Here is a 23,229-nt window from a genome sequence, read left to right on the forward strand (position 1 = left end):
CTAGCTCTCCAGTCAGAGTTGCAGGAACTTCTGGCGAAAAATGCAATCTCCAGAGTTCCTCACGGGGAGGAAAACCGGGGGTTTTACTCACGTTATTTTCTGGTTCCCAAGAAAACAGGGGGAATGAGGCCCATTCTGGATCTGTCCCTGTTCAACAAATCAATAATGGTCAGACCTTTCCACATGCTGACGGTCAAGAGAGTGCTGGAGTGTGTGCGTCTCGGAGATTACTGTGTGTCAGTGGATCTGAAAGACGCATATTTTCACGTTCCCATCATCCCAAAGCACAGACAGTTCCTGCGCTTTTCATTCCAGGGGATTCAATATCAGTACAACCGCCTGCCGTTCGGTTATTCCCTGGCCCCTCGCACTTTCTCCAAATGTGTGGAAACAGCTCTGCAGCCGTTACACAAAAGAGGGATGAGAGTGCTGTTTTACTTGGACGATCTACTGCTGTTAGCTCGATCCGAGGAAGAAGCTCTGGTGCAAACGACAGAGTTGCTGTCACATCTGTCAAACCTGGGCTTCACCATAAACTGGGAGAAAAGCTCTCTCTTCCCCTCCCAGTCCATCACATACCTGGGCGTGGACTTGAACTCTGCCAGCATGACAGCACGGCTGTCACAGCAGCGAGTGGCTGCTCTGACAGCCCTGTTGCAGCGTGTCGCGCCTCCCCGTGTGGTGACAGCGCTGTCGCTCATGCGGCTGCTGGGGATGATGTCAGCAGCTCACGTGGTTGTCCCTCTGGGTCTCCTCCACATGAGGCGTTTACAGAGATGGTTCATTCGGTTACGCGTCGACCCCGTGTGTCACCGGAGGAGAATGATCTCCGTTCCTCCCTCCGTGGGTCCCGATTTGGCTTACTGGGGAAATCCCCGCATCCTGTCGGGCGGGATTCCCCTGGGCAGAGCTACGTCACATATCTCGGTGTTCACAGACGCATCTCTCTCAGGGTGGGGGGGGACGTGTCTGTCTCAGGTGGTGAGCGGCCGGTGGCCAGCTCACATGTCTCTCCACATAAATGCTCTGGAGCTTCTCACAGTGTGGAAAGTGGTTCAGCACTTCGCCCCTGTGCTGCGCGATCAGCACGTGCTGATTCGCACAGACAACAAGGCTACAGCGGCATACATAAACCGTCAAGGGGGGGTTCGATCTGCTCGGCTGCTGAATATAGCGAGACAGCTCTTATGCTGGACGCACACACACTGTCTGTCCATCAGAGCAGCGTATATACCGGGCGAACTGAACAGAGGCGCAGACATCATGTCGAGGGGAGGCCCCCGTCAGGGGGACTGGAGCCTCCATTCCGATCTGATTTCCCAGGTGTGGATCAGATTCGGCAGAGCCGAAGTGGATCTGTTTGCTGCACTCGGGAACGCACAGTGCGACCTGTGGTTCAGTCTGAGCTCACAGGACAATCCTCCGCTGGGAGTGGACGCGTTCGCACATCGTCCGTGGCCCAGGATGTTTCTGTACGCTTTCCCACCGGTTCCGCTCATCCCTCGGGTTCTGGACCGAGTGCTGGAGGAGCGGCTGTCCATGGTTCTGATAGCCCCGGTGCGCACGAATGCGTCATGGTTTCCGTGTCTGCGGCGGCTAGTGTCGGGCCGGCCCTGGGAACTGCCGTGGCGCGGGGACGCGCTTTCACAGGCAGGAGGGGTAATCAGGAGTTACCCGGTGCTGGGGCAACGGTTATGGGCCTGGCCGCTGAGCGGCAACGTTTAGAGAGGTTAGGCCTCTCTCAGGATGTTGTGCGCACGATACAGGGCGCACGGGCCGCGTCTACTAGAGCGTCATACACGGCGAAGTGGGCGGCCTTTCAGCGCTGGTGCGTAGAAAGGAATTTAGACCCCACTGCGTGTCCTCTGCCTCATGTGCTTTCTTTCCTGCAAACACTGGTTGACAGGAATCTGGCTTTCAGCACGGTTAAGACTTACACTGCGGCTGTGTCATCCTGTCACGAAGGTTTTGGCGACAGATCAGTTTACAGTCATCCGCTGGTGAAGCGTTTTCTGAGAGGTGTGCGGAGAAATCGACCTGTGTCTCGCTCATTTGCTCCTCAGTGGGATTTGGCGCTGGTTTTACGCGCGCTGATTAAACCTCCTTTTGAGCCATTGGATCAGGTTCCGCTCAAGTTTCTGTCCATTAAAGCGGCCCTGCTTTTGGCTTTAACATCTGCAAAAAGAGTCAGTGATTTGTCTGCTCTTTCTGTGGCTCCATCATGTCTCAGAATACAGGGAGATGGCAGTTCAGCTGTCCTGCGCCCGAACCCAGCTTTTACGCCTAACAGCATCACCAGTTCGTTCAGATCAAGAGTGGTAACGCTGGAGGGGTTCTTCCCCCCCCCTCACAGATCAGAGGAAGAAGCCATGTCTCATCTTCTCTGTCCAGTGCGTGCGTTGTCATGCTATGTGGCGCGCACGGCTTCTACACGCCGCTCTCAGCGTCTATTTGTTCATTACAGAGACCGATCTAAGGGGCTTCCTCTGTCTTCACAGCGCCTGTCACACTGGCTGTGTGAGGCGGTTACACAGGCGTACGTTGCGTCCGGGTCGGACCCCCCGGAGCGCATCAGGGCGCACTCCACCAGAGGAATCGCGTCCTCCACAGCTTTATATGGAGGAATGACGGTGGAAGACATATGCACGGCGGCATCTTGGTCTTCCCCCTGTTCTTTTGTTCGCTTTTATCTGCGGGATGTGTCCCAGTTTTCCATGACTCACTCTGTTCTGAGTGTTCTGTCAGAGTGATGTGTTTATTCTTGTCTCTGCTTTGTTCCTCTGTTGCAATGCGAGACTTCATCATTCGTCTTGATTTTTCCCAACTGTCCTTTCTCCTCAGTATATTCTGAGGAATGTGGACTGCGTCATTACGCACAGCGTAATGGTTGGGCATGGATGGAGCTGTGTTTATTTAAGTAGCGGGTATGTTTGTGCTTCTGGTACTGTATGGAACCAGTGTGGCATAGACTATATCCTGCTACGCCCTTATCCCAACAGCGATAGCTCTTAGAGGGCGTAGCCTATACGAAATAGAACGTTAGTTACGTATTGTAACTCCAGATTCTATGAGTATAGGCGCAGCCCTCTAAGCTAGGGGCCCCACTGGTTCCCTGTGGCTAAAAGAAAAGCCTTTTATTTGGGAGCTGATTGTATGTTAACACGGGTATTTATACTCCGTCTAGGTGGGGCCCCCTGTGGGTGGGCGTGGACTATTTTTTCTCAGTACTGCGCAGGTGCGCGAGGGATAAACCCAACAGCGATAGCTCTTAGAGGGCTGCGCCTATACTCATAGAATCTGGAGTTACAATACGTAACTAACGTGCTGCATCCTTAGGAGCTGTGCTCTGTGGTAGGGATGTCCCGATCCGATCACGTGATCGGAAATCGGGGTCGATCACGTGGTTTCAGACTCGATCGGAATCGGACGTTACATCCCGATCAGGGATCGAATATATATATATATATATATATATATATATATATATATATATATATATATATATTTATATTTATTCTCATTATTTTTTTTAACAGATCTATAATATTTCAAAACAAATGGGAAAAATAACAGCTTAGTATTTGCTGTTATGTGGTGGTACAGAGTCAACTCCACACAGAAACAACGTATGCGGCATGACGTCACTTTGCTGCGTGCTGTAAAGGAAGCAGAACACGGCAGCAACTTCAAGCTAGTGGCGCGGATCGGATCGGGACTCGGTATCGGCAGATACTCAAAATCAAATGACTCGGACTCGGACTCGGGGGCAAAAAAACCTGATCGGGACATCCCTACTCTGTGGTTCTGTTGGCACCGAGGGCCCCTGTTGTAAATAACTGGCTCCTTCAGATTGCTTTGACCTCGCGCCCCCAAAATATGGATGGAAACTTTTTACTTGGGGCGGTGGTCCTCCTCCATCCCTTCCATATTGATGTGGTACAAAAGGCTCTGCATGGATATTAAGTCTCTGTTCAACAGAAGACTCCATGCAATCTACATCATTTATCTGGAAAGTTTTCTCCACCACCACACTGGATGTAACGTCTTTACATTTATAGTTTTCTCTCTACATTTTTCAGAGTCTTGTTATTTTTGTAGATATTTTTGCCAAATTGCGCGCTACTGTGACGAGGTCATTTCCATACGTGGGATTAATAAATGTACCACCCGTCTCATGTAGCTATGGGGCGGGGCCTGGGTTACTCTGATGATATTCCCTTTGTTTTATGCTTTTAAATAAAATAACTATTTGAACAAAACACCACACAACAAAACTGGAAATGCAAAAACTCTTCTTTAGTTCTAATTAAATTTAAGTTCCAAAATGAATAAAATGAAATGAAATAAACACTTGGGTATTGATTATTATCAGAGATGGGACCTGGTTTTAGTATTACTCAGTCTCTTATGTTCAAAACCTTCAAAATAATATGAAGCAAGAAAAAACATAATGGACCCACACACACTCTCACACACACACACTTGGTCCACAACAGTCTCTACTAATGACCCAAACCCCTGGTGCAGGCCTGTGTCGTAGCTTGGGTGCGTTGAGGCCTAAAACAAACTGACCGCTTCACTTTTAACAAGCTGGAAATAAAATGCACGAGCAAAATCATGTAGGTACTCACGGCTCCCGACAGTTAGTGGTGAAAAGAGGGAACGACGACGTCACCGACAGTTAGCGGTGAAAAGAGGGAACGACAAGGTCACCGACAGTTAGCGGTGAAAAGAGGGAACGACAAGGTCACCGACAGTTAGCGGTGAAAAGAGGGAACGATGATGTCACCGACAGTTAGCGGTGAAAAGAGGGAACGGCGACGTCACCGAACGGTTAGCGGTGAAAAGAGGGAACAACAATGTCGCCGACAGTTAGCGGTGAAAAGGGGGAACGACGACGTCACCGACAGTTAGCGGTGAAAAGGGGGAACGACGACGTCATCGACAGTTAGCGGTGTAAAGAGTGAACGACGACGTCACCAACAGGGCGCAGCAGCGATACACAATCCTCACGTCCAACTCGATCCACAGCTCACACTCGCAGCAGGAATGGTCGCAGTTCCTCTGTAGCTCACAGGAGCTTCGCTTCCCTCCTTAATGCTTCAAAATGTCCGTCTTTTCTTTCCTCATTAGAATCACAAGCTAAGTTCCAAGTCCATGGCTGTGTCCAAAATCACTCCCTAACCACTTTATAGTGACCACGCCATTTTGTAGTGGTGTCCGAATGTTTAGTGTCCACTATATAGTGCACTGCATGTATCCCACAATTCACCGCGAAATGTAGTGAACATCCGATGGTCACTAACCGGAGCAAGATGTCCCATCATGCATTGCCAGAAGTTCTCTTGGCGCGGAAAGTAAATTAAATATGGCAGACGGACGGGAGACTGTGTACAAATGTAAGTATTTTTCTGTTTGACGTTTGATTCCGAGTTTTAAAACAGGTTGTTAATATGCAATACTATTTAAAAACTTACTGGAGGGTACACAGCCATTACGGCACCAGAGAGAGAGAGAGAGAACATCTAAACTGAACCTATTAACAACTGATTGTGATCTTTGTCTCTTAATAATTGTGGTCTTTCAGAGCTGGAGGATTGTTTATTGGTGCTGAAATCTATTTAAAGCGATTCAAAAAAGGTTACTTCTGCTTTCCTCCAGAAATTTCCCTGCCTTTTTAACATGGCAGTCTATGGAGCTGTGGATGGGTGTTGCTGGCGCATCTTTGTGTCTGACGCCAAAACTATAAGACTTACAGCTTTAGCAGACGAATTTGAGTGAGAAGACAAATTTTCCTACGTTTCTATGTATAAATTATGTCTGTCGTGTGAAATTTGTGGCCACGGGAGCAGTTTCTGTACAGTTTTTTGACTAACTTTCTTCTCCCCTCCTCACTCTAGCTGATGATGTCATCCACTCTAGCACAAACATTCCGCGCAATACACACCCATTATAAACCCTGAAATTTGAGTAAAAACCTACACAACTCTGAGGCTTCATAGTTTAAAAACGGTAAAAGTTGTCGATAAGTGAAGTGAATCTCTGAAGAGAAGGCAAGAGTACCTACGTTTTAAAGTTCAAATGAAGTCTCTCGGTTAAAGTATGCCAGAGCAGTTCATTGTTTAAAATGTCTGTTGATTTTTTTTTTTTTTCGGGCTTCTCCATTTCAATTGGAAATTTATTATTAAATAGGTCACATTTCTTCATTTTACCCACAAACTGCATATGTAGACGTTCAGGAAAGCCTCAAGATGCCCAAAGTTAAGTCGGTTCAATGATTGGAAATACGGTTTGGCCACAAGTCCTTCCTGTTCGAGGCGATTTTTCAGCATTTTCTCTCTCTTTCCCCGTCTTCCAACTGACATTCTAACAGGAGCAGTTGACCCTGGTAGCCATGACAACCAGACCCCAACCAGCTTACACACGTTCACACACGCAGCTGCTGGGGACGAGAGGCGGGAAAAGAGCTCTCAGTGGAAAACATGATCTGCCAAAACATTAAAACCCCCAAACCATTACTGCAGTACTGTAGGGGGCCAGAACCTGACATTATGACCCCCCCACTCCAACCCCCCCCACCCCCCCACCCACTATAGCATTACAGACACAGACTGCCAAAACATTATGACCCCTCAACCCATTACAGGACTATAGTTGGGAGCCAGAATCTGACACTATGACCCCCCCCCCCCCCACTCCATTTAACCATTACAGTAAGAGACTGCCAAAACATTATGACCACTTAAGCCATTACAGGACTATAGTTGGGCTGCAGAATCTGACACTATGACCCCCCCCCCTCCACTCCATTTAAGCATTACAGTAATAGACTGCCAAAACATTATGACCCCCTCAACCCATTACAGGACTATAGTAGGGAGCCAGAACCTGACACTATGACCCCCCCCCACTCCAACCCCCCCACCTCCCCTCCCACTATAGCATTACAGACACAGTGACAAAACATTAGGGACTCTCAGACTGTTACAATGGGGAGACTCAACCGCGGAGTTAGCCTCGAGCTAACCGCGAGCTAGCCTCGAGCTAACCGGGATTTAACCGCGGACCCGCGGGAGTTAGCCGCGAGCTAACGTGGAGGCTAGTGGGGTTAGCCACTAAAACTGTGTCAAACTGAAAAATATATTATTCCATCACATAAAGTAGGAAACGTTTATGGCTTGTAACAACATTAATGACAGTATATATGTAATTGGAGTAATTTAATATAATATGATGTTTTTAATTAAATAAATAATGAGCTGTTGAACACTCATAAGAGTTATATTCAGTATGTTACATAACATTATTTGACATGTCTATTTGTCTGCCTATAGTTTTCCTCCAGCTGATCCAGACAGACTGCAGTGACGTCCAACATGAGACAAAGAGCTGGACTCGCAGGACAATTTGAAGGTCTTCACTTCATCGCTGATTCCTTCTTACAGCCTGGATGTGTTAAGTTTAATATTATTGTTTTTCTAACTGTAAGACTGTGCCGTAAACTGTTAAACTATTGCTCAGGTAGGAGTAATGAGTTTTATTGTTAAAATTATTATGATTAACGATCAATTATTACGATTTGCTCGTTCTTTGTCTGGGGATCCTAGTGAGATCCCTCCCACTCTCTTCCTTATTTTGATGCTGGCTTTCAGGTGGAGCTGGGAGGGGTCTGCTGCCTGTACCTGCCCTTCAGTTTGTAGAAGGGCATAAAGGACGACCCTTCTCATGGTAGTAAAGACATGCTACTTAGTAAAGACATGCTAATTGCTAACATTTGTGGTTAATGCTTTACTGCCATGAGAAGCTAGCGTGCTAGCTACTCATGGTAGTAAAGACATGCTAATTGCTAACATTAGCGGCTAATGCTTAACTGCATGTAAAGACATGCTAATTGCTAACATTTGTGGCTAATGCTAGAATTAGCGGCTCATGTGTGTAAATATACATGTTAAAAATTACTATTTGAGGTGTGCTTTTAAGCAGAGATTGTGGAGAATGGTACAACAGGCGATGACTTTCACAGCAAAGTGTGGCTTCACCTCCAAGGCCTTGAAAAAAACTGAGCGCCACCTGGCCTTCATGATGCCAAATGCCCTCTCAACCACGGAACGGGCCTCGGCGTGGTGCCTGTTAAATCTGGCCTCAACAGGGTTTCTGAAAGGCTCCCTGTAAGGGGGGATGAGGGCGACTGGTTCCGAGGTGCAGGGATACCCACCATCTCCAAGAATCTGGAAGCCTTCAGGTGGGTAGAACTTCTGGACATAAAGGGGGCTGTTCTTCAAAACTCTGGCGTCATGGACAGAGCCAGGGTAGCCAACAAATATGTCCAGAAATCAGCACTGGTGGTCACACACTGCTTGGAGCTGTATGGAGGGAAACAGTTTTCTGTTAAAGTAACATTGGGCATCAGCACTTGGTGGCTTAATGCGGATGTGGCAGCCGTCAATACTGCCCACAACCCTGGCAAACGCTGCAGATCCAGCCAAACGTTGGAACCCCGCACCGGTTGTTTGAAGCTGATCAGCGGAGGGAAAAAGATGAGCCTGTTCTTCAGCCTGAGGACTTTATCTGTGACCCTGTGGACGATGTCACGGACCGTGGATCGCGGGACGGCAAACGCTCTGGACACGACACGGTAAGATGTAGCACTTGCCATCCAGAAGAGGAAGACCAAAACCTCCAGGTCATGACCCCAGCCATGGTCCAGTGGAGAGCGAAGGAGCTGGATAAGGGGGGGCGACAGTTGGTCTTGAAAGGAGGAAGTCTGGGCGCAGTTCACTCTCACCATCAAAACAGACGACCAAGACGGGGACGGGACGGTTCAGGTGACCACGCTGTCAAGAATAATTAAAACTGATAACATGGTGTCATGAAATCATGTGTGTTAAAGTTATGGCAATACAATCACACTCTGTTGGGTAACTGTTTATAATAACCACCTTTAAAAATGATATTATATTGATTAAAGTGATGACAGAAGCCTTTCTTTATGTTTTGTAAATCATCTATAAACATCTGGCTGTAGAAAGATGCAACTATCATTGATAAATGGTAAATTAATATTTAAACTGTAGTAATAGAGATGGTTGCAGCTTTATCTAGAACATGTCCATAGATGGTTTAATGAGTAAAGCTTAATTCTCCATTTATTAATGATGCTAGTACAGTGTGACTAAAAGCTGAGTGAAAAGTGACAGTAGCACTGTTTGACACCAGCACCGTGATAGGCTATGAAAACCAGTTGGCTCTATGCTCAGCTCCAGCAGGGGTGGAGTCTGACGGAGGATAGTTTATTGTTCAGAGAATTAAAGACAATGATATCTCCTCTAATAAACAAGGCGCTAAACAGTAGGCTATCACTCACAGTCTGACGACGTCTTGCTCGTCTCAGAAGAGCAGCATCTTCTCCTTTCTCTCTCTCTTTCCATTCTAATCCTCCTCCTGATCACCAATAACTGAATTATGGACAAAACCAACACAGCCAGACTGACAGGAAACGGCATTTCTATAGCGCTACGGGAGGATGAGAGGATGAGAGGATGAGAGGATGAAAGGATGAGAGGATGAGAGGATGGGAGGATGAGAGGGTGAAAGGATGAGAGGATGAGAGGATGAAAGGATGAAGGGATGAGAGGATGAGAGGATGAAAGGATGAGAGGAGGAGAGGAGGAGAGGAGGAAAGGAGGAAAGGAGGAGAGGAGGAGAGGAGGAGAAGATGAGAAGATGAGAAGATGAGAAGATGAGAAGATGAGAAGATGAAAGGATGAGAGGATGAGAGGATGGGAGGGTGAGAGGATGAGAAGATGAGAAGATGAGAAGATGAGAAGATGAAAGGATGAGAAGATGAGAGGATGAGAGGATGAGAGGATGAGTGGATGAGTGGATGAGGGGATGAACAGATGAGAAGATGAAAGGATGAGAGGATGAGAGGGTGAGAGGGTGAGAGGGTGAAAGGATGAGAAGATGAGAAGATGAGAAGATGAAAGGATGAGAAGATGAGAGGATGAGAGGATGAGGGGATGAGAGGATGAGAGGATGAGAGGGTGAAAGGGTGAGAGGGTGAGAGGGTGAGGGGACGAGGGGATGAACGGATGAGAAGATGAAAGGATGAGAGGATGAGAGGGTGAGAGGGTGAAAGGATGAAGGGATGAGAGGATGAGAGGATGAGAGAATGAGGATGAAAGGATGAAAGGGTGAGAGGATGAGAGGATGAGAGGATGAAAGATGAGGGGATGAAAGGATGAAAGGATGAAAGGATGAGAGGATGAGAGGGTGAAAGGATGAAGGGATGAGAGGATGAGAGGATGAAAGGATGAGAGGATGAGGATGAAAGGATGAAAGGGTGAGAGGATGAGAGGATGAGAGGATGAAAGGATGAGAGGATGAGGGGATGAGGGGATGAGGATGAAAGGATGAAAGGATGAGAGGATGAGAGGATGAGGGGATGAGGATGAAAGGATGAAAGGATGAGAGGATGAGAGGATGAGGAGATGAGAGGATGAGAGGATGAGAGGATGAAAGATGAGGGGATGAGAGGATGAGAGGATGAGAGGATGAAAGGATGAGAGGATGAGAGGATGAGATGATGAAAGGATGAGAGGATGAGAGGATGAGAGGATGAGAGGATGAGATGATGAAAGGATGAGATGATGAGAGGATGAAAGGATGAGATGATGAGAGGATGAGAGGATGAGAGGATGAGATGATGAAAGGATGAGAGGATGAGAGGATGAGAGGATGAAAGGATGAGAGGATGAAAGGATGAGAGGATGAAAGGATGAGAGGATGAGAGGATGAAAGGATGAGAGGATGAGAGGCGCGAAACAAAGTCATGAGTTGTGGAGCAGTACAACAGTCAGTCAGTCAGTGTTTATTCTATAGTTTATTTTATTACACATTTCAAAACAAGTCAATTTAAATGGCTTCCTACATTCATTGAAAACAAACAGCATATAATTAAACATTCCAGTAGATTACACTGTAACTTTCTGTTACTGAAGAGCCAAGAGAATAAAATATGAAAATATGCTGAAATAGAAAACAAAATACGAAAATAAAAAGTACAGGACAGTAATCAAAAGACTCTAATTTAATAAAAATGCAGTAGTAAATGGACAAGTGTTATGTGAGAAGACGTTAATGTGGTACGTTTTAATTGTGCGACAGCGATGACGTAATTACCGGCGCCAAGAGAAGTGTCCTAAATATGTTTCTGTTGAGCTCACTATATAGTCCACTACATTTATTCCCTATTTAGGGAGCAGGGAATGAGTGAGTGATTTGGGACACAGTCCATATGTTGTTTCAGAGTGATTTAGTCTGAACAGAATGTGAGTGAGTCGCAGACAGCGCTAGGCTAAAGCTAACGGCTAGTTAGGATTAGCATTAACGGTTCGGTTTATACTGTTCTACTTCAGAGCTGCCAACTCTCACGCTTTCGCCGTGTGACACACGGTTTTGCCTGTTTTCACACGCACTCACGCCACACATCCAATTTCTCAGGCAAAAAAAAAATAAAAATCCGATCTTGGTCCGAGACTCTTCCGTTCCTTTTCAAACTCCACGACGGTAGATGGCGCTGATGAGCGCCCCTGAACCTTTGCGCTGCGCTACACCTGCAGTGCACCCCTTTACTATCAGGCATGCAAACTGGTCAGGGGTCAAAAAGGTGAGAAGAGTGCGCAAAGAGGGAAATGGCCACGAACCCCCCCCCCCGCTTGGTAAACAGAGATTTACAAAGACAACAGACTACAAATTCACTAATTTTTACCAAAAAAATAACTTTTGAGCCATTGAGCCTGAACAGCTCAATGGCTGTTTTTCCTCGGGCCTGAAGGGCATATTTCACTGTCTGAATGGAGTTGAATGTGCCAATTTTCATGTTTCCACTTCTTCCGTCAATAATCTCATTCATGGGACTGAACGAGGATTCAACTCTGGGGCCGTGAAAAACAGAGAGATTTCCGGCGTCTGAACGTCTTCTTTTGCTTCTCCCTTGTCGAAGACTGAATTAATGAATTGCTGTAACATAGCTACTGCGGTATTGATCGGTGACGTGCATAGCGCTTGCAAGTGGCGGGTAAAGTCTGTGCATGTTTAATAAACATATAGGGGCTACGCATGGGGCTCTGACAACACATTTCAATATGTGTTCGCGTCTGTAAATAAAGTCAGCGGTTATATATACCGTATTTCCTCTAATACAGGCCCGGGCCTTTATTTTACTCAAGCGCATAGCGGTCCAGGCCTTTATTGGAAGGAGGCCAGAATTAGAGGCAGGCCTTAATTTCTATTTGAGCAAAACGAACTACGAGTAGAATTAATAAAAACAAGATTTTGTGTATATTTTAACCTATAAAATACTAGGTTCATTTATTGAAAACGTACAGTTACCATAACATGGTATGCATACAGAACATCTATCTATCTATCTATAAATCAAGAAGCGTCTGTGTGTCTGTCTGTCTGTGGCACGCATATCTCGCGAACCGTTGGCCCGATTGATTTGAAACTGGGCAGGTGTCTCGCTACGGGCACGAAGATGTGCACTGCTATGTAAAATATATCGGTAAAATAGGTTTTCTCCGCTCTAACTGATGAATTATTATTGCGCTGGCTCAAACGCTAGATGGTAACCATGGCAACGGAGACTCAACGTTATTTTACAGTTTATTCATCGCAACAGCAAGACAGACAAAACATGAGTGATTTTATCATCTATCTATAAATCAAGAATTTCTTTTAACTTATTTGGTGAGTTTGTGTTTGTGTGTGTGTGTCTGTCTGTCTGTCTGTGGCAGGCATATCTCGCGAACCGTTGGCCCGATTGATTTGAAACTGGGCAGGTGTCTCGCTATACAATTAAAACCACCAGTAAAAACACTACAATTAATGTCTTTGTGGGGAGGAGACATGGGTCACGACAATGGTCACAACTGAAAAATCTTCTTCAGCTCCCAATACATACTTCCGACGGGCACTGCACTAGTTAACAACAAATGAGCGGCGCGACGCGGTCGGAGCGCACTGAGGACAGTGAGTCCGCTGCCGGACTCACCTTCGCCCCGAGCACTTACAGGCCGCGCACCGCCACGGAGGAAATGCGCCCGGCGGGGGCCGGCCGACGCCGGGGAGAGGTCCCGCTGAGGGGATCCTCCCACACCGTGCCGCCGAAACCCTGACCCGCCGAGATGGTTCTAATAATAGCCCCGGCCGCTATTAGAGACCGGCCTTTATTTACCTTCGCTGACAGCGAGACCGGCCAATGTTGGAGACCCGGCCGCTAATGGAATACAGGCCAATATTAGAGGATTTACGGTATATAGAACATTATATTATTATATTATTAAAATATATTAAAATAAAAGTCAACGAGTAGGCTACCCCCCCCCCCCCCCCCCAAAATATTTTCTCCTCGGATTTGCACGAATCACATAAGTCACCCAATTTGGATTGAAAACGGCGAATTTCGCCGAAAGGTGAGGAGTTTGCATGCCTGTACTATCCATGCCTGCACCCCGAAGTACACAGAAGAAGAGATACAGAGACCGCCAAGACAGCAGGAGAAACCAGAAACTACTTTGAGAAGTCTGATAAAGAAGAGAATCTGAGCTGAGACTAGGCCAGTATAACCATGCACACAGATCATAGACAAGGACTTTACCCAGCTTCTGATCTGCATCTGATACTGATTATGCCTCATTTTAGCTATTTTTGTAATGCATTCATCTGTTTTATTGCTTGAAAAAGTTGTACTGTTTAAGCACTTTATTTGTTGCACTTTATTTGTCTCTGATGGACCATGTGGTGGGAGACTTTGAATGAAGAATAATGTCCCTCCCTAACTAATGTTGTGTCGTTTTTGGCTGAACATAAATCATTAAGTGCTCTTAAGAATACAATTATTCACAACATAGGTTAGGTTTTAGTTAAGAATTAGTTTAATACCATTTTAATCAAATTATCAATCAACCTACCTAGGTCAAATCCTAAACACTGATCTATGAATAAGTCTTTATTGTCATTTAGGCACACCGATAGTTTTCTGGTTGAATGTTCAGCTCAAGTCTACAGACTAAGACCTACAAGTCATGATGCCGAACATGAATCAGAATAAGTTCAGGTATTGCACATCTTTAACAGACCGCCCAAAAATGCACTAGAATGCTGGAAACCACATCTACTTAATCCAAAACCTCCTGGGGGTGGACCTTCAGCTATGTCTGCTTCACAGAGTGTAACCATTGTCCATCTTCAGTGGACTGCCCCTATCAACAGCTTTGGACCTCCCCACAAACCACCAGAATGCAGGGTACAACATGGGTACAACATCAAATTAATTCCAATTATCTAATATCTGAGCCACCAACTTGTGTGACTGCGTGCACGGCATAATTTTGGTCACCCACGACAAAATCTCACTCCAAGGTTTTTTGAAAAGTTGGCAGGTATGTCTACTTAGTCACAGTTTTAAAACACTCACGTGCTCATAATTACCTCTTTGTTGTTCCCAGAGTTCTCTGCGTCAGGTAACTGGCCGTTCACCATAAAAACAAGAACCTTGGTCCAGAGAATCACTCCAACATTGACTCGGTCACGGTGACTCGCGTTTCTCTTCTTCTCGCTCTGCTTCACCACAACCAACAACATTCCGCTATCTCCCGCCCTCTCACCTCAGGCTGCCCTGTGATTGGTCGGAGTCACCGGAGCGCGAAACCTGCCAATACTATTAAAGAAGTGATTGATTGACACCTCATCAAACAAATAATAATGAAGTGACCTTAACCATCATGAAGGACTCGTATCTCACAAGCACTAAATGAATTTAACTCTTGTTTTTACATGAAATGACTTATTTTAACATCACTTTTTAACATTTTTAAACTGTTCTGTATTTTAACTCTATTTATGAATTTTTATACCCTTCGATAATAATAAACTTTGATGAACTATGAATTTCTTTATCAACATAAATCATTTGATTGAGCCAGGGCTACATAAACATGTCTTCTGTCTTATCCAGTTTAATAGAAGAAGCACTCCTCACACTTGATCCAGAGGTTCTCAAGACATTCACTGTTGCCATGGATGCAGATATCTCTGTTTCAGGTTGAAGCTGTTCCTTTCGTTTCCTTCTTTTCTCTTCCTGCTCTTCAACAGCATGTTTTTCCTTGAGCAACTTTTGCCGTGCCAGTAAAGCAGCCATTTCAGCCTCAGCTCTGAGACGTGCAGATGCAGTAGATGACACATTAGACTTTGTGCCACATTTCACGCTGCCTTGATTTGAAATGCTGTCACATGGTGCTATTTCATCCTGATCATCATTTTGAAGAGTTTGGTGAAACTGAAGCTTTTCTCCATTGTTCCCATTCTCCTGTTCATCCTTCTCCACTGATGAGGCCTCCTGCTGATGGGGCCTTCCAGGCATGTGAGTATGTTGATTCTTTTAAAGCATGCTTCAACATCCTCAATGCATCCTTCTGGATGTTTACTAACCTTTGAAAACCACAGCGTTTGCTTTTGTTGTTCATCAGTGGGAATGAATGACATCAGAGATTCATGCAAAGCAGTAGCATCATCAGATAGTTGCATCAAAACATCCAACTGAGATCTGACCAATGAAACATTGTTCTCATCCCTCATGAGCTCTTTGAGAGACAAAATCAGGCCTTTTATTTCATCCACTTTCCTTTTACGCTCCTTTTGAATTCATTCACTTTTATTCATCATGGCCTTTTTTTCTTTTCTCTTCAAGTTCACCAACAGTTGAAGCAGCATTTGTAGCACTCGTTCTGCATGCACAAAGGAATGATCACATGAGAATTCAATCCAAAGCCAGCAGCATCAACAGCCACAGGTATCGCGTGAGATCCCAACTTCATGAAGTCCAGCGCTGCGTAACAAAGCACACACTGAGCGGATGCATCAATCCAAACATTGCATCACAAGTCCTCTCATCATCATCAATCAACGCATCAGACAACACGTCACTTTCCACTCAGCAGCAACCAGTTCAAACTGTTTCCAACAGAGCAACGTAACAGCAGAAATAGGTTACATACCGCTGATCACCATGTGATGTTGCACGGCTGATGCGCTGTGAGGCGTCCGTGTGAGCCATCAATTATTCCATTTATCCATTTGGCTCCGAGTCCAAAGCGCACGTGGCTTGTTGACTCCTTCACGGCTCCAGTCCAACTTAGTTTGTCTGTTTTACTGACAATGTTGGGCGATTATCAAACAAACCTTCTCGTCACCGAGAGGCTAAGCGGGGGAAAAACTTTAGCTGCTGACGCGCTGGCTGTTCAATAAAACATCTCTGGAGTTCTGCTTTGTACATATTTATTGCTGTTAAAAACTCAAGCGGTGAATATTCCAACAATCCATAAAAGACATCCAGTCACTTTTCATGAGATCATGCGGTCAGCAAAAGTACGACTTCCCCCCTCACCCTGTCACTTCATTCATTCACCAGGTGAACAGCTGATTTTACTACCTGGCTGATGCACCACCACGTGACCCACATCCCCGTATGTGACCATAGCAACAAACCCTGAACCAGTTCTAGCTGGCGCCTACACCATATATATGCTAAAATATTCATCTCCAATCAGATATTCATTTGGGACACTGATGGCCCTATGGAGGGCACTTCTGAAAGAAACAACACTGTTCCAAGGTCCTGAGTTGAGCCATGGATCTTCATTCTTCTTCTTCTTCTTCTTCCATAAGGCAGATACCCTATACTAATGATTAATGAGTAGTGTTGCACATGCAGCCCTTTCCACCATCAATGCTGGGAAGTCCACAGAGAACACATTATACAGGTAATGTTAAGTTGAAGGTCGTCACTTCAATGTGGCTGTCATACAAGATTAAGGATGGACACCAGAAAGTGTTCTGGCACATTGTTTTCATTCCATTTTGTTTGTTGCAGCAAATCCAGCCACATTTATGTTCCTATTGTTATTGAGGATGAGGACGGGAGTGAAGATTTCCATGTTCTACCCAGAAGCTCTGACCCTGCAAAGAAAGCTGAGGAACGTTTTCTTCTTATGGTTTGTCATCTTTAAACTGATGTTTTGTGTGGTGTTGGAGGTCAAGGTTCCACCTATTAAAAACATTCTAATGGCAAACTGAAGAAAACATCCAAAAACACTGATATGGTGTTTAAAATCATTGTTCCAGAGTGTCTGGAAGAACAATTCTTTTCTCTGCTTCATTTGATTCCATTCTGTTTGGTATGGTTACAGGGACACAAGTACACTATATTACCAAAAGTATTCGCTCACCTGCCTTTACTCATTCTATGAACTGAAGTGCCATCCCATTCCTAACTCATAGAATTCAATATGATGTCGGTCCACCTTTTGCAGCTATTACAGCTTCAACTCTTCTGGGAAGACTGTCCACAAGGTTGAGGAGAGTGTTTATAGGAATTTTTGACCATTCTTCCAAAAGCGCATTGGTGAGGTCACACACTGATGTTGGTCGAGAAGGCCTGGCTCTCAGTCTCCGCTCTAATTCATCCCAAAGGTGTTCTATCGGGTTCAGGTCAGGACTCTGTGCAGGCCAGTCAAGTTCATCCACACCAGACTCTGTCATCCACGTCTTTATGGACCTTGCTTTGTGCACTGGTGCACAGTCATGTTGGAAGAGGAAGGGGCCCGCTCCAAACTGTTCCCACAAGGTTGGGAGCATGGAATTGTCCAAAATGTTTTGGTATCCTGAAGCATTCAATGTTCCTTTCACTGGAACTAAGCCCAACCCTAAGCCCAGCTCCTGAAAAACAACCCCATACCATAATTCCTCCTCCACCAAATTTCACAGTTGGCACAATGCAATCTGAAATGTACCGTTCTCCTGGCAACCTCCAAACCCAGACTCGTCCATCAGATTGCCAGATGGAAAAGCGTGATTCATCACTCCAGAGAACGCGTCTCCACTGCTCTAGAGGCCAGTGGCGGCGTGCTTTACACCATTGCATCCGACGCCTTGCATTGCACTTGGTGATGTGTGGCTTGGCTGCAGCTGCTCGGCCATGGAAACCCATTCCATGAAGCTCTCTGCGTACTGTACTTGGGCTAATCTGAAGGTCACATGAAGTTTGTAGCTCTGTAGCAATTGACTGTGCAGAAAGTCGGCGACCTCTTTGCACTATGCGCTTCAGCATCCGCTGACCCCTCTCCGTCACTTTACGTGGCCTACCACTTCGTGGCTGAGTTGCTGTTTTTCCCAAACGCTTCCATTTTGTTATAATAGAGCTGACAGTTGACTGTGGAATATTTAGGAGCGAGGAAATTTCACGACTGGATTTGTTGCACAAGTGGCATCCTATGACAGTTCCACGCTGGAATTCACTGAGCTCCTGAGAGCGGCCCATTCTTTCACAAATGTCTTGTTTCACAGTCTGCATGCCTGAGTGCTTGAATTTATACACCTGGGGCCAGGCCAAGTGATTAGAACACCTGATTCTGATCATTTGAATGGGTGAGCGAATACTTTTGGTAATATAGTGTATATCTGCAGCCCAGATCATTGAGGAATTAGCATGTGCCAAAGACCACAAAACTGTCAGCAGATTCAACAGAACACGCTCAAATGTTTGGGATGGAGCTGTCAGAGGGTTCAGATGTTCAAGCTTCTCTGAAACATTCACTGATGATGCAGGCTCTTTAGAAGAGGGGATAGACACAGGTGGACCAAGGCCAGAGTTTCTCCCACTTCTTATGAGCCTCTTGCAGTCACCAGTCGGTACTTGGTGTACAATGCTACAGGTTTGTTGTCAGGCCAGCCCTTGCTTGCATAGTTTGATTTAATCATGCCTATTTCTCATATGTATCAGCAAAGGCAAGAAAGAAGAAAAGTCAGTGAACATGGATGTGAACAATGTTCAGCTTTGCAAATAGTTTTTCCATTCATTTGAGTTTTAAAGTAACACTTCATAGAAACATTCATTTTGTTTCTCTACAAGAAAACTCAGGTCATATTTTTAAAGCATTATTTTTGTGCCAACTGTAAAGAGTTATTTAACTCCACTCTGATTGATTGTTTTTGGAATGTGATGTACTGTACTGTAGGTTTGTCTCCACCATGTGCATTCCCCCAGCAATAAGAGAGGATGAGTATGTCTTGGCAGGGAAGACGATAGCTGTGTCCATTGTTCATGGAGGACCAGGCCCACATTGTCTCTCAAGGGACCTGGTCCATCACATAGTTGGACAGCCTGGTTTCTGTGCACAGGTGAAGGATGTGACAGATGATGAGATAGGGAGAGCTCTCCATGAGGTATGGCCAGAGAGTACACTGGTCATTAAATGAATGAAATGCTTACAAGTGCAGTATATCTGGTTAAGTGTACAGTAAAGGCCCTTATTCAAATGACTGATAATGCTTAAGAGGAATCATTAGTGAAAACACTGAATGAAACAACATTCATTCAACTACTTGTTCCATTTCTTTTTTGTCTCAGCAGTATAGTGATATCCAGTATTAGAATTAGCAGTTGTATACATGTCTTTGATGGTTACTGTGTGTGGATTCTCCATTAAGATTGAGTCGGCACATTCTTTGACTCTGTCTCTGCAAGATGCGTTACTGAAACACAGCTCCTTGCTTCAAACTGCTGGATGCTTCAGACACGTCAGCTCTTTGGATGAAAAACACACCATTGTGGCAGAATACCTTCCATGGTACATCATGGGACCAATCACAGCGGAGTAGAAAGGTAAAAGTGTTGAGTGGGGCCTGCTGCACTTCTCTACATTATTAATATTAAGTACTAGTTAAGTTGAGTCAATGATTTGAAAATTGTTATCCAAACATTATGGGGAAAAAGTCTTCCATAGTTTGGGATTTCTCAGCCTTTCTAAGTCATAGACAACTTCATTTGATTACATCTGATAGTTTTCAAAAAGTCAAATGTTCAAAACCTTGTCAACATGAAAATTGTCCAAGTTTTCCTGCCTGTACCCTTCAATAGATTCAAAGAAGGACTGGCCAGCCTGCACCTTTTGAATGCCCTTTGCCAACATCCCACTGTACTGGCTCCAGTGCTGTGTCATAAGGACAAGAGGCTGACTTCTGCACGACTTGAACAACTCTTTAAAGCACAGCTCAGTCCTACAGGGAGCAACAGGAAGACTGCAGAAAACTTGACACTCAGCTTCTGGGCAGACTATCTAATGGACTGTAAAATGCTATTGTGATTCTATAAAAGATCTACTCTTATTACATGAATGGAAATCTATTTCAAAACACTTCTTTGTTTTACAGAGCAAGGACCTGTGTCGCTGGAGGAGCTGCTTCTGTTCATCACAGGCCTGAAGACACTACCACCCGCAGGAATGACACCCCAACCATGCATCACATTTTCACAGGGGTCTGTGTATCCCACAGCTAACACATGTACAAACACCATCAAGAAGCAAATATGGATTTTGGTATTCAAAAGTGGCCAGGATTTGGATGTGTGTGAAAAGTCCAAATCAAGTGGGAGGTAGAACAGCTTCAGCTAAGTCTAGCTTTGTTTTGACTACCTGACTTTTCTCAGCCTTGAAGTTACTCTCATGTTCCAATCAGTTGTGTGAGGAAAAGCTTTTCTACAAAGGACTCAAAGCTTCCTGAAAGTCCACAGAGAACCCCGAAATGAAACAGAAATATTAGACTTGTTTGTTCAGTAAAGTGAGCCAATATTACATATCATGTCCTCCTTGTGTCCAGTATCTGCTGTGACCTCCTTGTCACTAAATGTTTCTGGTAACTGCTGATCAGTGGTCTACAGCAGCTTGGAGGAATTTTAGCCCATTCCTCAGAACAGAACCACTTCAGTTCTGAGATGTTGGTGGGTTTCCTCACATCAACTGCTTGCTTCAGGTCCTTCCACAACATTTCTATTGGATTAAGGTCAGGACTTTGACTTGGCCGTTCCTAAACATTCATCTTGTTCTTCTTTAACTGTTCTTTTGTAGAACCACTTGTGTTCTTGGTTCTCGTTGTCTTGCTGCATGACCCAGTTTCTCTTCACATTCAGCTCATGGACAGATGTCCTGACATTTTCTTTTAGAGTTCACTGGTAGAATTCAGAATTCATTGGTCCATCAATGAGGACAAGCTGTCCTGGTCCAGATGCAGGAAACACTCCTGAACAGATTACTGAACAAACAAGTCTAATATTTCTGTTTCTTGTCTTTGATTGGGTTCTCTTTGTCGACTTTCAGGATGTTTTGAGTCATTCTGATGCAGAAATGTTGAAAACGGTGAAGGACACAAAAACCCTGCAGCTCTGAACTTTCTAGAATTGTTTTCTGAGCTCAGACTGTGACGGTAAAAGTCTGATCTTTGCTCCAATCCTCCAGAGAACGGAGCCTCTCAGGTCGCTGAGGAGGAAGGTAAGAGATTCAGAGAGAGGTTGATGACTTCAGTCAGCTTTAAAAAGCAGCACATTGACTATTAACAATGGACATAGCTTCATAGAACAAGGTGTAGAGTGAAGCATCATGGAGTCTGCCTGGGCAGAGAGAGAGTGTGGCATTCAGTCCATTTCTTCCTCACACCCCCTACATGACTTCCTGAAGGAGCATTAAAGACGAACATTGTTTATCAGCTTCAAGTTGGTGGGGATCACATTCATCAGACATTCCAGCTCTTAAACCTTTAAGACTTGTTCATTTAGGAGATTGAACTCCAGGTGTCATGTAGTGTGTTTGTCCTTTCTTTATTATTCCAGTCCAGTGTTTCACTGCCTGTGTTGTACCTCCAGAGATTAGACACTGTCTTTTACTTGCTCATCTTGGTGGAAGATGTAGACTCGGCTGCTGGTCTCCGTTGATGATGTGAGATGGTTCAGACGTGGTGGTTTTCTCTGTAGCTGTCCCTTGGAATCACTGAATGAGGCGGAGAGTCACGTACTGGTGCTTAAATGGCTTTTATTATCCAGCACCATGAAAACTAGAAATAAGAAATACAAGAAAGGAAAAAACAACGAGTTCATGTACAAGCAAGTTGAACCAAAACTACAAAGAAAACCTTTGAACAAACTCCCATTTGATTTCAGTCAAATCTTTTCTGTCCAATCATCATACTTCAACTAGTTGATATAAAACACATTTATTCATTTCCATCCATTTAACTATAGGAGAGGTGATTGTTAAAATTCAACCAAACATTTCATCATCATACACGAGGGAATAAGCACTACGTACTAGAGATGTTCTGCTCCAAGCAGACGCTCGACACAGTGTGGAGCTTTCAAAGCACAAGTATCACCACCAGATGTTTGGATGCCTGGCTTCATCAGTCCAAACATCACGTGACTCCCCAAATGAAGCTTCATCACGTCACACGCGTATCGGCCGTCATCAGCCACGTGTCACTCCAGGTTTGAATGCAGGGCGGGATTGTCAAACTCACAATGATTAGAAATGGACACAGTCCCTCAGATGGTTGTGGGTTTTTGAGAGGAGGAGAGTTTTTCATACGTTACGTAGTTTCATTGATTTAGAACCAGGGAGAGTGAAGTTTAAGGTTTTAGTAGAACATTAGATGAACTTGGCACATAGGCATTCACACACTATACATTGATTTACATACCTGTATACATATTGATTTAGTTAGTTCATTAGTCAGTTGTGAAAGTGTGAGTGTAAAGCCAGTGTGAGAGCATTAAGTGTTTGTGTGATAGTCTGAGTGTTTGACAGTGAGGAAAGGAGAGATAGGGAGAATGGAGGAGAGGCCCCTAAAAGAAGCAGATCTTATGTGTGGGAGCACTTTGACATTATTACCCCAACAAAGGTCAAGTGTCTGATCTGTGCTCCAGAGCTGGCCTTTAATAACAACACCTCTTCAATGCTGAGGCACCTGCACTCAAGACACCCTGAGACTACACCCAATCCAGCTGCTCCTGCTGCTCCTGCTGCTCCTGGAGGAACTGGACATGGTTAGCCTATGGCAACTAGCATGTATATGTATTAACAAGACAGAGCAAGGTTAAAATGGAAAAGATACAAAACAACAATAATACATTTGAAAAAGTTCTGTGTCAATAACTATTTCCATTTTCTGCTTTAAAGGGCGACAAGCTGAACTGGATGAGGCCTTGGTAGACATGATGGTGCAGGACTGCCAGCCATTTTCTGTGCTTGAGGATAAAGGCTTTAAAGCCTTTGTTAACAAGCTTGAGCCAACATATGTCCTGCCCACAAGACAAGCATTGAGAGCCATGGTGGAGAC

At 45.0% G+C, this 23,229-nt stretch overlaps 2 protein-coding genes across 2 annotated transcripts in view; both read right to left on the reverse strand.

The window, feature by feature from the left end:
- Positions 1 to 14,608, reverse strand: part of LOC311494583 (uncharacterized protein) — a 43,953-nt gene extending 29,345 nt beyond the window's left edge. The window contains exon 1 of the mRNA XM_084553691.1: positions 14,497 to 14,608. The gene's annotated coding sequence lies outside the window, so the exon portion shown is untranslated. The remainder of the gene's footprint in view (positions 1 to 14,496) is intronic.
- The window catches only part of LOC311494999 (NLR family CARD domain-containing protein 3-like), a gene marked incomplete at both ends in the record, with an annotated part of 69,595 nt that continues 48,824 nt past the window's right edge, over positions 2,459 to 23,229 (reverse strand). The window contains 3 exons of the mRNA XM_084554281.1: positions 2,459 to 2,610; positions 8,003 to 8,286; positions 8,460 to 8,621. Of these exons, the coding sequence (XP_084410407.1) occupies positions 2,459 to 2,610; positions 8,003 to 8,286; positions 8,460 to 8,621 (598 nt within the window). The remainder of the gene's footprint in view (positions 2,611 to 8,002; positions 8,287 to 8,459; positions 8,622 to 23,229) is intronic.

The sequence above is a fragment of the Chelon labrosus genome (genome assembly GCF_963514085.1).
Source record: "Chelon labrosus genome assembly, chromosome: 10".
NCBI classification, from domain to species: domain Eukaryota; kingdom Metazoa; phylum Chordata; class Actinopteri; order Mugiliformes; family Mugilidae; genus Chelon; species Chelon labrosus.